We start from the raw sequence: 18,628 nt of genomic DNA, 5'->3' as shown, positions 1-18,628 counted from the left end.
AACATATTACAGAGAACAAGAAAAATCAGTTCTGGTAGGAGGTGGAAAGAAAGAAACTTTGATTCACTCTTGGTGGGAATGCTGTCTAATCCAGCCTTTATGGAAAACAATATAGAAATTCCTCCCATCCACATTCTCTTATTTGAGGCAGTCCTGGCTGCTGAGAACCTACAATGGCTGCTATATTAGTAACAGTGCTTTAAATTCTTAGACAACTTCATTTGTTTGATTCTGTCATTTCCATATGAACACACCAATTGAGATGCCAATGCATTGAAAAATTGCTTCACACACCATATTTCCAACCCCAGGTGAGCAGGCCTGATGCAGAGTGGCTGTGAAAATTAATCAATCAAGACAGTCACGAGGGAAAGAATCATGGATTTGGCTGACTTCTCAGCTCCTGGTCTCTCCAGGCCTGCCAAAACAAAACCTCTCTTTAATGACCAGTTCAAATTCAACCCCAGGAGGGGAAGGGCCCAGAGAAACAAAAATGCCTACATCAAATTCATCTAGTCTAGGGATAGGTGAAAGGAAAGAGAAAGTTGGGGAGCACATTTGTTTTGGGTAATAGTGAATGTAATTTAACAATGTGTAACTGAGGTCACTTTAATGTTTGGAAACAAATGAAATAACAGAATGGTCAGCAAGAGTTTACTAAACCTTCTGCCAATGTCTTAATGACTTCATTGGAGATAAAATAATTTTCACAAATTTGCTTGTCACTGTGCTTTTTTTTTTAATTTTCTTCCTTTTTTTTCCTATTCTTTTTGAAATAACTTTACTCTCACTTATCTAGAAATAAATGTGTTAGTCAACTATATGAAATATATGGCATGTGTTCTTTAAATAAAGCAAATCAATTTAAAAAACAATTATACAAGAAAATAAAAAACAAAAGTTGAGAAAACCATACTTAGACCAAATTGAATTCAGTCTAAAGAAAGTAATTAAAACAAGGGTAGACACTACTTATTGATAAAGGGAGACATAGAACAAGAAGTACTAATTCTATTCAACATATATTCACCAAGTATTGGGTCAACACTTTGAAAGTCTTTCTCACAAAGCAAGAGAAACACACATTTGGAAACAATAATAGTATGGGACTTCATCATGCCACTATCATCACTCCAGGAGAGGTCACATTTAAGAACTTAAGTCTAATTTATATAAATTCAGAAACATAAAAATCATCTATCATACCACAATGCCACAGAGATAGAAATTAATCATAAAAAGAAGATGTAGAGAAACTCTAAGACATGGAGACTGTAAGACAGGCTGCTAACTGCTAGATCAAAGGAAATCAAGCATAAAATAAAAAGTTTCCTTGAAACTAATGATTATAAAGAAACAAGATACCAAAACCTGTGGAACACAGCAAAAGCAGTATCTAGGGGGAAACTTAACTTTATAGGCTGACATGTGGAAAATAAAAGATAAAATCAACAATCTATGTAAACATTAAATGTTTGAGAACCAAGAACAAATGAATACCAATAATAATAGAAGAAAAGAAATAAAACCAAACAGAAATCAATGATATAGAAACCAAGACAATACAAAGAATCCATAAAACCACAAACTGGTTCTTCAAAGAATAAACAAAATAGGGCTGAAGTGGTATCGCAGCAGTAGGGTGTTGCCTTGCACGCAGCTGACACAGGTCTGACCTCGGTTTGATCCTTGGCATCCCATAAGGTCTCCCACACCAGGAGCGATTTCTGAGAGCATAGCCAGGAGTAACTTCCGAGTGTCACCGAGTGTGGCCCAAAAACCAAAATAAATAAATAAATAAAAATAAAATAGACAAATATTTGTCTACTATCACAAGAAAATAAAGAGAAAATACTCAAATCAGGTTTGATAAAATTCATCCATAAGCCCATATACTCTAGAACTTTACTGTTTTGATTTCTTTGCTTGTGATTGATCTGTTCAGGCTTGCTACTTCCTTCTAATCCAGTTTTGAGAGAGTATATGTTTTGGAGAATTTGTTAATTTAATTTAGGTTCTTTAGCTTAACAGAGCAGAGTTGTTCATAGCAAAATCTCGTGATATGTTGGATTTCTCGGGGTGAGGGGAACTGTTGTAATTTCCCCCCTTTTGCTTTAATTACTAAGATTTAAGCACATATCTTTTTCTAAGAGTTTTAAAGCTTGGGTTGTTACATTTAGATTTATAATCTATCTTGAGTTATTTTTTTACATAGTAGAAGTAAAGTCCAACGTTTACTGTACGTAAATGTTCAGTCTTTTTTACAGTACCATTTGTTGAAAGCACTGCTTTCTCATTAAATTATTGGCACTCTGTCAAAAGTCACTTGACAGAATATGTGAGAGTTTTTTCTGAAATTTCACTTCTTTTTTAGTAGTTTATATTTACATTCTTTTTTTTTTTTTTTTTGGCCACATCCAGTGATGCTCAGGGGTTACTCCTGGCTATGTGCTCAGAAATAGGCCATGGCTTGGGGGACCATATAAGAGGCTGGGGATTTCGAACTGAGGTCCACCCTGGGTCAGCCTTGTACAAGAAAAACACCCTACCGCTGCACCACTGCTCTGGCCCCATTCTTTTGCTAATGTATAAACATGCTAATTTTATAAGTTTGATTTAAAAACAGAAAAAGTTATTCCCCAACTTTGTTTCATTCTCAATGTTATCTTAGCATTCTGGCTCTCTTGATTATCCATACTAATCTTAAAATCAATTTGTCAGATCCTTTAATAAAATGCTGTCATTTTAATAAGTATGACACTGATTATGAAAACTAATTTGGAGAGTGTTATCCGTTTTACAGTAGTAGTCCTTTTGTCTCCAAATATGGAAGTCTTTTATTTGTCTTTGATTTTTTAATATATTCAAAATGTCTTCACTTTATTTTAAATTTATTTTTTATTTAGGTACTATGATTTGCAAAGTATTCATAGCAGTTTTAAAATATGTATTTTTCAATACCTATCATATTTCCCAGTGTCAATTTTCCTCTACCTATGTCTCCATTTACTCTTTCACTCTTTATCCTGCCTCCTTGATAGCTACATTTTTAGATTTAATTATTGTAATTTGAATTTAATACATTCTTTAGTTTTTTGTTCATTTTTTTGGGGGGGGAGACTTGGCAATGGTTAGAGCTTACCCATGGCTCTTTGCTCTAGATCACTCTGGCAGTACTCAGATAATCATATGTTCTGTAGGAGATAGAACCAAGATTGGCTGCATGCCAAGCAAGGAAAGACTTTGCCCTCTGTACTGTCTCTCTGGCTCACATTTTTTAAGTTTTTTCAATAAAGTTTTATAGTTTTAATAGTCAATAAACTTTATTCTTCTCTTGTTCATGTCTCATGAACAAGAATACTACTGTAGTAAGATTGCTTTAAATTTAAATCGACTAGCCTGTTGTTAAAATATTGAAATAACATTAATATGCTAATAATTTTTTTATTAATTTTAATATTTTTCAGCATGTATTTGGATGTATATGTACAGTGATGTGACATCTGGAAATAATTTTAGTTTTTTCTTGTCTGAAATTATTTTATTTTATTTTATTTTCTAATTGCCCTAGAAAGGATAGAAACATGGCAGGAGAAGATATATTTGTGTTATTTCTTATTTTAGAGGAAAAATTTATTAATTTATCAATTAGTATCATATATCTGTAGATACTTTATAAATTCCATTGATCAGATTGAGAAAGCTTTTTATGTTTCCAATGGTTCAGTTTTACTTTAACGTGAATGAAAATTAGATTTCATGAAATACTTTATAATATTTGAGATTATTATATAATATTTGGTATTTGCCCCAAATTCTGTATTTTATTCTTATGGTATATTAAAGATTATTTTTAGTGCTAAGTATATTTTGCAGTCCTCGGATAAATTTCATCAAGTCGTGGTATGTAGCATTTTTAATATGTTAGTAGAATCAGTTTCCTAGTATTTTATTAAGCAGTTATATATCTTTCTTAATAAGAATTATAGATTTTGAGAGGTGGCAGATAGCAAGAAAAGTGTTATAACTTCTTTTCAAACTAGTTTAAGCCTGGTCACAGAGAATGAGATAACACAAACCCACCTCACATCCATGGACTGTCAAAGCCATAGAGTCCTCTGAGCAGCCAAGAGTGTGCTCATAGGTTGACCATTTATTCAGCAATATTGTTATCATGAAAATGGATTTTCCTGAGCTGGTGGATTCTTAAGAATTGGATGAAAGATTTGCATACAAAACTCAGAACTTTACGTAGAGTTTAGTGTAAAGTTCAAATAGATAGGTCTGAATCTCTCCCTAATATTTAAGCCTCTCCTTATATCCATTTATTTGTAACTTGTCCTGTCCCACACTGCCTGTTACTATGTTTGAATTCCTAGATCCTGTCCCTTGTTATATTTTCACCTTCAATGTATGATGGCCTGATTTTGTTCCTATGCTGTTGTTCACTAGACATTTTCCTAGTGTTAAATTTTGTAGTGAGTGAGGCCTTTCTTGTCTGTACTCCAGTGATTCTCCATCATTCCAGCTTTTTTTAATTCTCTAGTTACCACCCCATACATATTGGTCAAACTCTTGTGCTTTGTACCTATTGCTAGACTGCTCTTGAATTGTATCCCAGAAGTACCCTGTTGTCCCAACTTTCTTATTTTATAGCCACAGTTTATGGGTGAAATTCTTGTGCTCAGTATCTTTACTGCCTGAGCATGGCCTGCTTTATTCTGCCATCAATCAGTTCATGTGTGCAAAAGTCCTAAGTGAAGCTGCAGTCTTCATGGGCATATGTAAATATAGAAAAGAACAATAATCTGAAGGGGTCCTTTAATCTGAAGCCACATCCCACACCCAGCCATCTCATTATCTATTTTGACAGGACACCCTTTTCGATAGATGAGATTTAAACTGATTAACCAAATTTACCTGGTATTCCACCTTTCCATTCCCACTATCTCATGTCACTTCTCCACCTTGGTTCCCAACATAGGAGTCATTGTTTAATTTGACAAAACCATTAAGCACATCAACATTCAAGAGGTACAGTGTCACACAGATTAGTCCTGATACTTCGGAATTATTGGGGTTCCCGTGAAAAGTGTATGCTTGGGATTGACAGTAGGAAACAGGTCAAGAAGTCAAGTTGTGGGGCCAGCGCGGTGGCGCTAGAGATAAGGTGTCTGCCTTGCCAGCGATAGCCTAGGACGGACCGCGGTTCGATCCTCTGGCATCCCATATGGTCCCCCAAGTCAGGAGCGACTTCTGAGCACATAGCCAGGAGTAACCCCTGAGAGTCACCGGATGAGGCCCAACCCCCCCCCCCCATGTCAAGTTGTGTTCAAGCTCTGTTCTGTTTATCCAAAGCAAAAAGTGGAATATTTATACTCAGTTTCTTGACAAATCATAAGGCTAATTTACTAAAAAAGGCACAGGGGCAAATTGTTCAAAGTGTATCTCTGACACAGGATAGTTTCACTTTTAAAGCTGCTTCTCAACAGCAAGGTCAGTTCAGAATTGTTTTGGTTTTATGCATACTGAACTGGGGCCTGAAATGTTAACTCTTAATATGACTGTATGTAGGCTAAGAACAAAGCTAAACTGAGGGTGAGTAATTCATTATTCTGTAAGACTAAATAAAAATAGTAGTATCTACACAAATGCTCCTCGTAAGGTACATTTATACATCTGAGTAATTTTTAAGAGAGGCTCTAAGGAAGGTGAGTAACAATTATTAAAGAACATTTGAATTTATGTAAATATTAAATTGAGTAATCAGATTTAATGTCAGCTGGAGTTATATTTCAATTAATATTTATGTTATATCCTCTTTATTACTGAATGCCTCATGGACAGGCAACCAAGGTTCCTCAGGGCCCTAATGCCTATGAGTACAGGTTATTTTATCAAGCATCTTTTCATACAGGTGCTACTTTTTCAAATGTACTCTTTGCAAGTACAGATGGTTTTGAAAAGTTCCTATAATATCAGACAGCTTTTAAAAAAGCTCTCCCTTAGGCAGTTAAGGCCTTTTTAAACTTGGTGCCTTCCTAGGTCTCAGGATTTGTTAACATGGAGGATATGGAATTTCCCTCTTTTTTTTTTTAAGATGAATGGTGGCTAATTCTGCACATACATTTTTAATGGCAGACAATAATAAGCCAGTATAATGCCAGTTACTAAAATTAAAAGATCATATCTGGAAGTAGCCAAATCAAAGGGTTAAAATTATTAACATCTGGCCATAAATTTGTAACCATTTTGTCAATGTCTGTAATATCTTACTTAGATTTGCTTAAAATGGCTATTTCTTGCTGCAAGGTTTTTAAGTTTAAAGAAATATCATTATTTTGCCATGCGCCTAGCAAATGGGTTTTTACCTTATCACAAGGTTCATATTTATTAAATGGATAAGGGGTGAAACACACACACACACACACAAATATTTATATTCTGCATGGCAACGAGCGGACATTTGAAATTTGAGGTTCTTTACTTCATTTCCAAGCCATCAATTTCCAAAGCATCAATTTTGGCATCTCATTTTCTATGCATAATCTCTTATTCAGCAATAGCAAGGGAAACATTTCTAGATAAATTATTAACATGAGATTTTGTTTACACTTCTTTAACCAATGCTTGGTGGAAATAGCAACAGATGCAAAAATGGAGATAAAAGCAGTGATTCCTAAAACTAGAGCTACAAATTGCTTAAGGTCTCATTAAAGCATGTGGTTTCTTTAAAGCTAAAATGACAGAATCATCATGCCAATAACCTTGGATTTCAACAGGAACCATAACATAAAAAGGTTGTTTAAGAGTCAAAAATATATAATAATTTTTGTCTATGATCAGATTTATGCAATTGGATAATATACAATGTGTATAAGAAATCTTATAAGAGAAATGAAATGCAGTAAGTTGTATGTCTGATGATTTAGCTATAAGGGCAGCATAGGGTAGGTAAAGACATGCTTCAATATAAATAGCTTGAAGCTGGTGCTTTTCCCTGGGGTTTTAATAATACTGGATTGGTGGCTACAAGCAAACAAAACAAGTTTGGGAAAAATTTGAAGAGTTGTGATGGGAGGAGATACTAGAAAAAGTAGGACTGACTGAGCCAGAGAGAAAAAAGCACTAAGTAGGGCATGAAGTTGAGAGCTTAAAAGAAGTTTTACTTTTATATTTATACATATATCAATGTAAGTTTTGATATAGAAAAATCATTCATATCTGTGACCTCTGGCTGAGAGACTGCAGTGAGAGTTGAAGGACTGTTAGGAAAGCCGTAATCAAACCATTTGGGGGGGGTCCATTAAGAAGCTTGGTATTATTTCTGGTATCTCGAGATGAGATGAGTATTAGGAAATTCCTCTAAGTCATGAGTATAGCTACTGATAGTAACAAGCTGAAGTTCCCAAAAGAGCCAATCTTGAGAATAGTGGTTATAAATGCTAGTGAGTCTGGTATGATAATTAAGTAGGAGACATCCCAAAGGGGTTTTTCCATTTGTAAAAAAAAATACACAAGAACTTTACTAGCTAGACCAATATAACTAGTTCTAGCAAGTGTTCTTGGGGGCAGTTTGATACTACTGAGACCCCCTAAGACTTCAGAATTATTAGTAAACACTTTGAGATGCTCTTTGTCCAGGCTTCTGGATGTGAAAAAGGAGGATTGGGTAGATAAGCCCAATAGACCTGTCTGACTCCAATAGTAGAGGCATAAGCTTCAGGTGACTGTAGAGTTAAAAATGATAACAGCAATAAACAACATTTCTGGAATTAATGGCTTATCAGATGCAGTCACGATGCATTGGCCTCAGCTACCAGCTCCGTCAACTGTTTCCAGGTGAGAAGGGCAGGTGGTTTTAGTTTTCAGCTGCACAGATTGCAGTTGAAAATTCCATAACTGCACCATACTAGCAGATACATGTAATGCATATTTGTGGCCACAGGCAGTGAAGCAACCCTGGAGCATTCCAGGTGGAAGTGATCAGCAATGAGAAAGACGGTACCTTTTCTTATAGTGCATCTCAGGATAGGTATTTACCTAGTTTTAGAACAAGTTGATTTGAGAATAAAATTGGAACTGAACTAAAATTAAAGGATTCAAGTTACAGGGTCAGGGTGAGACACTGGATATTGTGTGCAGGATGCTGATGCTGATTTGTGTTTTAATCTTAGTAGCAGCCTGATATTGCATAAATATGGTAGCAAAGGCCCCAGGTAAATAATGAATATATGAAAATGTTAAATTGCTACCAAAGCCAAAACAAAACAAATCTCCACCTCTAGTTCTCACTACATAGTAGGCACAATGAAGAAATATAGGAGTCTACCAAAATCAATGTGTTAAGACAATAGTCTTGAAGGATGCATCAGCATTCACTAACTCTACAGCTTATTTTCCTCCTCAGAGGAAATGTCATAAGACTAAACTGATGAAAATAATAGAGAAGACTTCTAACAAAGAAAAAGTACAAGAAAACTGCAGTAAAAAGAACTAAGATAAAATATAGAAAATAATCAAGAACAGCAAGAAAGAGTGAAAAGAAATAAAGAATATATTCTATGGTATGATTTTTAGAGAAATATCTTAATAATAGAAATTCCCAAGGAAGTGAAAGGAGATAGTGGAGGAGTTATTGGTCCAGGAAATCATAGTTCAGGGATTTTCCAATCTAAAGATGGAGTCATACACCCAGAAACAAGAAATACAAAGTTAACTCAGAACAAAATAAAATCAAATACAAAAATTGTAAGACAAGTAATTTAAATGAGAAAGTCAAAGAGATATCTTGTGAGCAGCAAGATCAAAGGACTTTATATACAAGGATCCCACAGAAGATTCATGACAGATCCATCAAATGAAGCTCTATAGGTTAAAAGAGAATAGCTTAACATAGTGAAAAAAAATGGAATGAAATGAACAATTCAACAGGAAAATCCTACTCAACCAGGTTGCTATTCAAATGGGAATGAATGACACAAAGTTTTATAGTAAAATAGCAGCTAAGAAAGATGTACTTTCTCTCTGGTTCCTCAATATCTAGTTATACATAAATTGTAGAATTAAATAATTAAGGATGGAAGAACCTTTCTCTGCCATCCCAGGCCACAACCCTCTTCAGCAGGCGGGTATCTGGGTTCAGGAGAGTGACAGGTAGAAATCTCACTCACAAGCAGGCTTCAGGAAGTATCAGCTTTATTCATGCCCTATCCACAACATGTGTGGTCTGTCTTAACCATTTACGCATGCTATCCTTAGCTTGCCCTGCGTCTTAACTTCTTTCAGCCACGTCTCCTTTTACCTCTCCAAGCTGGCAAAATCCTTAATCCCCTCTTGCCCCTTAGATGAAACCTTTTATAAGGAATGGGAGGGTTCTAGCAGGTAAAGTTACACGTAGCAAGACCCCTCCCAGGAATGGGTCTTGCACATAAGATCAAGTTACACAGGAAGAATGGGGGGATGGGGCCACAATAAATGGTTTGAATTCACTAATCAAAAAATACAGAGTAAATGGATGCATCAGAAATCAACCTTTTGAGGCCAGAGGATGGTATGTTGGGCATGATGTTTGCTTTGCATGTGGCAAAGACATAGATTCAATCCTGGACATTCCATTTGGTCTCCCTAGCCCACCAGGAGTAATTCCTGAGTGTAGAGCCAGGACTAATCTGGGTAGTCCAAAAATAAACAAAACAAGAAACAAAAAAGAAAGAAAAAGAAAAATGAACTCAACTTTCTGCTTCTTTCAAGATATATATATATATATATATATATATATATATATATATATATATATATATATATATATATATATACCTAAGCAAACATGATATATATATAGGTTCCGAGTAAAAGACTCTAAAATGTATTACAGGCCAATATTGCTTAAAATGATCAAGTTGCCTATACTTATATTAGCAACATAAAATTCAAATGAACAAATGCTATAAAGGACAGGAATGGAAAATACTTATTTATCAAGGAATTTATATAATAAGTGTTCATAGAACACATAAACATATATACACCAAATTTAAAAGCAGTAACATTTATAAAGCAATTGTTGATAGGCATGGGAAGAGATATCAATAGCAAGACAATAATAGTAGAAAGTTTTAACACATCCTGTTACTACTTATTACAGCTAGTAGGCAATCGTTCCAATCATAATCAAGAAAACAATCTTTTTTATTTTTACTGGTAATGCTCACTGGCTATGCACTCAGAAATTGCTCCTGGCTTGGAGGACCATATGGGATGCTGGGGAATCGAACTGAGGTCCGTCCTAGGTCAGATGCATGCAAGGGAAACACCTTATCACTGCACCACTGCTCTGGCTCCAAGAAAACATTCTTGAAGGTAGTAATGGAAGAGATGGGACAAATAGGCATGTGTAGAGCTTTCTGAGGAGGGAGGGCAAAAAAAGGAAAACCATTCAAGTACATATTTTTCCAATTTATATAAAACATTCTATAATATAGAATCATGTTTACACCATCAAGATTATATAAATAATATTATTAACGTCTCAACTCCAGTTCTTTCAAACTGGAACTAACCACAAGCAACAAAACTAACCAAAAAGAAAAAAGAAAAAAAGAAAAACTAAATTATTTGGATACTAAACAATTTAATACCAAACAGCCAGTAAGAAAAAAATCAAATAAGAAATAAGAAAAAAACCCAAAAGATATTAGGAAATAACTAAGATTATCAGCATATTCTAAAAACATGAGGTACAGCAAAATATATCTAAGATGGAAGTTCATAGCAATACAGAACTTCAATGGGAAAAATATTGGTCCCTAATATATAAGCTAAATATGTATCTTAATTTGTTAAAAGTACAATAAATGAAGCCCAAAGTAAGCAAAGAGAGGGAAATTATAAATTTAGAACAGAAGTTAATAAAGTAGAAACAAAAAATACAATGCAAAAGATCCATAAAACTAAGAGCTTGTTTTTAAAAGAATAATCAAAATCAACAAAACCTTAAGCTCATAAAGTAGAGAAAACTAGTAAGTCAGATCAGAAATGAAAAAGGGAAAGTTAAAACAGATATCATTATCTGCAATTATCATAACCCTTTACCATAATTTCATGCTAATATCAAATTCAATGCTTAAGATCTGATAGTCTTTCTTCAAAAGTCTGTCACACCTTAAGGATATCTATTCTCATTAATTATTCCACATTGTATTGGAAGTACTTGCTCCAGCAATTGGGCAACGAAGTAGATACAAACAGTAGTGTTGGGAATATTGAGAAAAGGACCCTTTATCCACTTTTGGAGAAAATCCATCTGGCTCATTCAGCTTTTATGGAAAACAACATAATGACTTCTCAAAAATATAAATGACTTTTCATATAATTCAATGTTTCCACTTCTTAGCATTAAAAAAAAGAGCCCAAAAAGTTTCATTGGAAGATATTTGTACTCCATTGCTCATTGCAGAACTATTTACAAAAGTCAAGATCTGTAAGTAATTCACATGCTATGTAAATTCTCCGGTACATGAGAAGATTAAACCTGCAGTTCTCTGCTGTGAGGGTGGAATTAGAGAATCATGTTGAACAGTGGAATTTTGAAAATGTATTGGGAGTATTCACAACTTTTCTGGTTTATTTGAAAGGATTTCCAAAATTTTAGAAATATTCTGATTTTTTGTTAGCCATATTGTTCTGCAGAAATTTTATAAATATCTTCCTCTTAATAATTTTATGTTTATAAGTTCAAGTGAGGAAGACAATTTAAAATAAGGAAAACACTTTAGTTAAGAATTATGATAGAAAAAAAAGAATTATGATAGAAAATGGATTTTCTGGGTATGTCCTTTTTTTAAATCAGTCAATATTTTTGTATATTACAAAATATTGATTGATTATCAATTAAAATATATATCATAACAATACAATTCAAAGAATATCATCAAATATAATTTTTATTGATATTATAAACCTACTAAATTTTGTAAACTTTAAATAGGCTAAAATTTACATATTATATATTCTAAAAAAATTTTTTTTTGTTTTAGGACTACTCCCAGCGACACTCAGGGGTTACTTCTAGCTCTGCATTTAGAAATTACGGTATTTTCACGTATAAGACAACTTTTGAAACAAAAAAAGTCAACCGAAAATCGGGGGTCGTCTTATACGCTGAGTATATCCCGAAAAATGTTTCAATATGCCGCTAAACGAAAATTGTCTGAATATTGCCACAAAACGAATTTTCCAACTTGATCCTGCACCAATCACTGCAAGGCTGCTCGGACCGCCTCTCAACTCAGCCAATCCACGCAGGCTTTTATGCATGCAAATTAGACAATGTTCTGGACCCAAATCTACACTGTCAAGAGCCTGCTCCGATTGACCAGAGTCAGAGAGGAAGTCTATTACAGTAGAAACTTTGAAACTTTGCTTGTTGTGATTGGCTCACTGTGGTACATGAGCACAGGAACACATGCAGCACATGCAGCACAGGAACGTTCTGTCTGATACAGTGAATATAGGCCTAAACCTATGTTTTAACTGCAAAATTAGGGGGTCGTCTTATACTCCCGGTCGTCTTATACAACGGCAAATACGGTACTCCTGGCTGGCTCAGGGGACCATATCATGGATGTAGGAAATTGAACCTGGGTGTCTACTGTATGCAAGGCAAACACCCTACCTACTGTATTATCGCTCCAGTCCAAAATATATTTTCATAATTTTTATTCGCATGAAAAATTTTAGATCTTGTATAATATATTTCTATATGCTCCTGCATTTAACATATGTAAGTTGGGAAGAGACCATTGCAATTAATGCCTTAATACATTTTCTTCCTGAGAAATATGTGTTATAACTATATGTTATAGTTTATCATTATTTTAAACTTTAAATATTTATTTATTATTTTATAAAAATATTTCAATGAAATGTTTCTTCAACGAAACAAAGCAAATAAATCTCAAAGTTAATAGACTGAAGCAAAAATAAAAATTAGAGCATAATTACAGAGAAATTAAATCAGTAGGGGCTGGAGCAGTGGCTCAGCGGTAGGGCATTTGCCTTGCATGTACTGACCCAGTATGGACCTCGGTTTGATCCCTGGCATCCCATATGGTCCTCCAAGCCAGGAGTGATTTCTGAGTGCAGAGCCAGGAGTAACCCCTGAGCGTCACCTGGTTTGGCCCAAAAACCAAACAAACAAAAAACAAAACAAAACAAAAGAAATTGAACCAGTAGAAAAGATCATGAATGGTTGTTGGATTTTACCAAAAGTTTTATTTGCATGGATTGATAAAAATCACATGATTTTTAAAAATATTTCTTTATTGTCATGGTAGATTACATTATTTTACTTTCATTGGGTAAAGATATAACAAACACTCACAGAGATCAGCCTCAATAAATCCAAAAACCACATTAAAAAATGGAGAGTGAGTGGGACAGGATTGATAACACAATGGGTAGGTTAATTGTCTTGCACGTAGCTGACTGGGGTTTGATGCCTGATATGGTTCCCAAAAGCCTGCCAGGAGCGATTTCTAAGCACAGAGTTGAACGCTGCTGGGGATGACCAAAAAGAAAGAAATGAGTAGAGATGAATAATAAGAATGAATAATGAAATAATTTAACTTGTATCTGTGTGGATGAAATATAAGTGAAATACTTTAGAAGGACAATATATTCTCACTAATCTATAGTTTATAGAATATATGTAGGGAATGGTAGGTAGCAAAAGTAGGCAAAACACTGTCTCTAGGTTACAGAAACAAAAATAGCAAGGAAAGAGAAATTGAAGGATAAGCAAAAAAGAGGAGGTTTGGTATTAACATGGGGCAAGGAGCATAGGACATCTCTAAAGTATAGAGGGAAAGTACCTGTATATATAATCCAAAACATTCAACACTGTATCCAATCCCACTAGAAGCATAGGACCCAAACTATAACATTGAAATGTAAATATTTATCAATCAAGGACAGACTTCCATCAAAGATGGAAATGAAAGACTTGCATCAAGGATGGATGAGAACCTAGGGTAAGTGGTAGAGGGATGGGAATACAGGGTAGGAACATTATATACCAGAAAAAATATTTTAAAAAGTACATAAGTCACATTAGCTGAATAAAAGACAAATAATTACTTTCTTAGAATCATTCATATTTGAAATCAAAACAATGTTGAGTGATATATTCACTCAATAATTGAAACCCCTTATATGTAATTTTTTCTCATAATTTACATTTCTGGTTATGCTTCTAAGCATAGGTTAATTTTGTTTATTCAGAATTTTATATCAATGCAATTATACCTTAAGTACTCTTGTTATTGCTTGAAAAATCATACTGTTTCAGAAAACATAGTGTTGCCTTTATCTGCGGTTTTCTTCTAATTATTGAGAGAAATATTCCATTGCGTGGAATTCTTATACCACTGTTTTGGTTTTTGATATTCCTGTTCTTAAACATTTGGATGATTTCTAGGATTTTATGTACAAATGTATTCAAGCATACTTATATAGACAAATACTTATGTAGACAAATACTCATAATTTTCTTCTGTAAATGTATAAGAATTTAGTTTCTAGACCATGAAACAGGTATGTATTTAATTTCATAAGAAAACCTAAGATTTTCCAAGGTGATTATGTCATTTTCACCATAATAACTCTAGGTAGGAATTTTTTTCAGCTATTTTGGTCATTTAGATAATTTTATAGTTGTATCTTGTGATTTAATTGTTTTTAATGACTATTTTTATGATTTGATCTTTTTCAGACAGGTCGACATGGTTTTCCTTATCAACCCACAGCATTGGCCTTTGACCCCGTTCAGAAAATCTTGGCTATTGGGACAAGAACAGGTGCTATACGAATGTATCCTTAATTTTTGTTACTTATTTGCATTATTAATACTATCTTTTCTGAAATATTCAAATAAGTAAATATTTATAATGATGTAGCATGCCTTATTTCACTGTATTTAATTAATTCAATTTTTGTCTAATTTTAATGTCTTTGAGGTAAGTATTGTTGTTCTAATTTAATTCCTGACATTGGTAATTTATGTGTTCTCTTTTATTTTATATGTCCATTTAGTTTATCAGTTGTGTTAATTTTCAAAATATTTTTTCAATGCTTTCCTGTATTGTTTCCTAATAATATATTTTATTCACATATAAGTGTCTTGATCTTTTAAAATCTGTTTTGTTTCTACTTTAAATTAAACTTTCTAGTTTCTTAAACTGAAATAATTCATATGAGTATGTTTTTCTTTTTTCACATGTTTCTAATAATTTTTATTGTGACCAATGTGAATTACAAGTCTTTCACAGTTATTTATTTAAGGTACATAGTGACAGTAAAACAGGGCCATTCCCACCACCAGTTTTGTCCTCCCTCCACCCCTGTTCTCAGCATGTACCATATACCACCCTCCTTGTCCCCTGGACTGCTAGTGTAATAGGTCCCCTCTGTGTATAACTTGATGTAGATTGGGTTATCTTGATTCTTTTGCTATGACTTTGGTTTTTGATGTTTAGGTATGATCATTTTTTATTTAGACTCAATGTTCATGTGAATGTTTGCTCCTGGTACTATCCACTTTTTTTCCCTCAATTTTTGAGGCAGAACAAGATAATTCAAGTTCTGTGGTTCTGTTGGAAAAAGAAAAAAAGTGGGAGGAGCACATCTAGAAGCTATAAATATAGATTTGAAAGAAGAAAGAAAAAGAAATAAAAAGATAGCCCAAACAAGCAATGACAAAAATAAAAAAAGATCTGTGCTATCTCTCCAGTCCAAAGAAAGGAAAAGAAAAAAGGAAGGGCCTGGTGTGGCAAGGTTTTTTTCTTTTTCTTTCTTTCTTTTTCTTTCTTTCTTTCTTTCTTTCTTTCTTTCTTTCTTTCTTTCTTTCTTTCTTTCTTTCTTTCTTTCTTTCTTTCTTTCTTTCTTTCTTTCTTTCTTTCTTTCTTTCTTTCTTTCTTTCTTTCTTTCTTTCTTTCTTTCTTTCTTTCTTTCTTTCTTCCTTCCTTCCTTCCTTCCTTCCTTCCTTCCTTCCTTCCTTCCTTCCTTCCTTCCTTCCTTCCTTCCTTCTCCTTCCTTCCTTCCTTCCTTCCTTCCTTCCTTCCTTCCTTCCTTCTTCCTTCCTTCCTTCTTTCTTCTTCTTTCTTTCTTTCTTTTCTTTCTTTCTTTCTTTCTTTCTTTCTTTCTTTCTTTCTTTCTTTCTTTCTTCTTTCTTTCTTTCTTTCTTTCTTTCTTTCTTTCTTTCTTTCTTTCTTTCTTTCTTTCTTTCTCTTTCTTTCTTTCTTTCTTTCTTTCTTTCTTTCTTCTTTCTTCTTTTTTTTTTTTTTTTGCATAGGCACAATAAGTGTTGAGGGAAATTAGAAAGGGAATTCCTTTGGCCTAGGAGATACAGGGTTTCTCCACCCTTGAAGCATACTGTCATGGGAAAAGCTACAGGCTCCGAACATGCTCATTGTCAAACCTCAAGGTCTTTTTTTTTTTTTTTTTTTTTTACGGTGGCAGAAAATATTCTGCTCAGTGTGGCTGTGAGAATCAGTCCTCTGTAATTAGAGATCCTGGTATTTGCGCAGGTCAAAAGAAGTCTAGGATAGAGTCTTTCTTTATGGATCCAGAGGTTCTGCTCTGTCACAGTTGTTATAATCATTCTTCTGTAATTAGTTATCTTGGTTTTTGAGGAGATCCTAGGATGGAACCTAGGATAGAGTCTTTTCTTACGATTTCAGAAGTTTTGCTTTGCACCCTTGTCAAAGTCAGACCTCTGGGATTAGAGATTTTGGTTTTTGAACAAATCCTAGAACAAAGCCTAGGTTAGAGTCTTTCTTTTTGGTCCCAGAAAAAAGTTCTGCTTAGTCGTGGTTGACAAAGGCAGTCTTCTATAGTTAGTGATTTTGGTTTTTCACAGAGCCATGGATGGAAAGTCTATTGATTTCATTTAACTGTTAGGTAATGAGGTATGGGAATCTGCTCTTGAATCAGGTTGTTTCAGTTTCCCTGTCATCAGGCAATCCTATCAACTTCATTAATAAATACATTCTTTAGTTTTATCACTGATAGGATAGTTTATAGTATTTTAACATTTTCCCCCAAATTTGCTTTACTTTCCTCCCACTTTAAAATGAACTGTCAGTTGCATATTTAATTATAATTGCAATTAATACTACATGAATATTTGAAGAATTTCCTCTTCAATTTTCTAAAAGAGATTGTGTTAAGTTAATGTTAAGTTTTTGATGTTTAACAACATTTTCTTAACTAGTGAGCTTAGGTCTGGAGATATTTTAATGAAACCTTTATATTTTAAATTCAATTTATTTAATAGTGATAGAACAACTTTGGATAATTTATTTTAATTGAATTTTGGTAATTTGTACTTAGCCCAATAGAAGGTCTATAAGTTTTATTGATTTTTTATGAAACTAGTTTACCTTTTCTCTCAGAAATGTGACTATGTGTATTTAATTTATTTATCTAATTTTAGACATGGTATCCCAAAACTATTAGTAGTAATGTTTTATGAAAAAAAATTCTAGTACCAGATTCACCACCAAAGCGTCCTTTTCCCTCCACCGTTGTCCCTCCATTCCTGCCTTTTCCCTGTAGAAAAGCATCCAATGGAAGACCATGCCTGAGTTTCTGCTGCCTTTGAGCATTTACATTCTTATACTAAGTTTTTTTATATATCACAAATTAGAGAGTTAATTCTGTGTATGTCCCTATACTTCTGACTAACTTCACTAATCATGATACTTTCCAGTTCTATTCATATCACTGCAAATTGCAAAGTTTCATCTTGATTTTTTAAGATTGACTATATGTTCCATAGTTTCTTTATCTTTTTTTTAAGGAATATTCATTGAGACACTGATTCACAAAGTTATTTATAATAGAGTTGTTTCAGGCATACAATGTTTCTACATCAATTCCATCACCAGTGTCTCCTCCCTTCCATCAATATTCCAAAGTTTCCTACCAGCCCACAGTCTGCCCTCTTGTCAGCAATATAACAAATTGTTTCATATTATGCAATCCAATAAAACTCAAAGGAATAGTAAATAGAATTATCAGAAAATAAATCAATAAAAGTCATTTAGTGATGATTAGTTGCTGTATATTCATTTTTTTTTTTTTTTAGTTTTGAGGCTATACCCAGTGATTCTCAGGAGTTACTCCTGGCTATGTGCTCAGAAATTGCTCCTGGATTGTGGGACCATACGGGATGGGGGGTATTGAACTGCAGTCTGTCCTAGGCTAGTGCAGGCAAGGCAGATGCTTTACCACTTGCGTATATTCTTAGCCTATGGTATTCTAGTAGAGGACAACTATATACCCTTAGTGAGGGCTATACAATGCCACTTGTTGGGAAAGTTGTCTTGATTTTTAGAGAAGTATTTTTTAATTATCTTTATTTAAACACCGTAATTACAAATATGATTGTAGTTGTATGATTTCTGTCATATAAAGAGCACCCCCTTCACCAATGCAACATTCCCATCACCAATGTCCCAAATCTCCCTCCTCCCCACCCCAGCCACAAGGTATTTAATCCATTTGGATTTTATCTTTGTACTGTATTCAAGACAGGCTTTGTACTTCCCTCATTTATTTACATTGT

General features: G+C 33.9%; 1 protein-coding gene across 1 annotated transcript in view; it reads left to right on the top strand.

Moving 5' to 3' along the window:
* Positions 1–18,628, top strand: part of STXBP5L (syntaxin binding protein 5L) — a 323,518-nt gene that overhangs the window by 42,219 nt on the left and 262,671 nt on the right. The window contains exon 3 of the mRNA XM_049785948.1: positions 14,774–14,871. Coding sequence (XP_049641905.1) covers positions 14,774–14,871 — 98 coding nt within the window. The remainder of the gene's footprint in view (positions 1–14,773; positions 14,872–18,628) is intronic.

This window comes from Suncus etruscus, chromosome 13 (genome assembly GCF_024139225.1).
Source record: "Suncus etruscus isolate mSunEtr1 chromosome 13, mSunEtr1.pri.cur, whole genome shotgun sequence".
NCBI classification, from domain to species: domain Eukaryota; kingdom Metazoa; phylum Chordata; class Mammalia; order Eulipotyphla; family Soricidae; genus Suncus; species Suncus etruscus.
The sequence above is the reverse complement of the archived record's forward strand: the minus strand, read 5'-3'. Positions and strand labels throughout refer to the sequence as shown.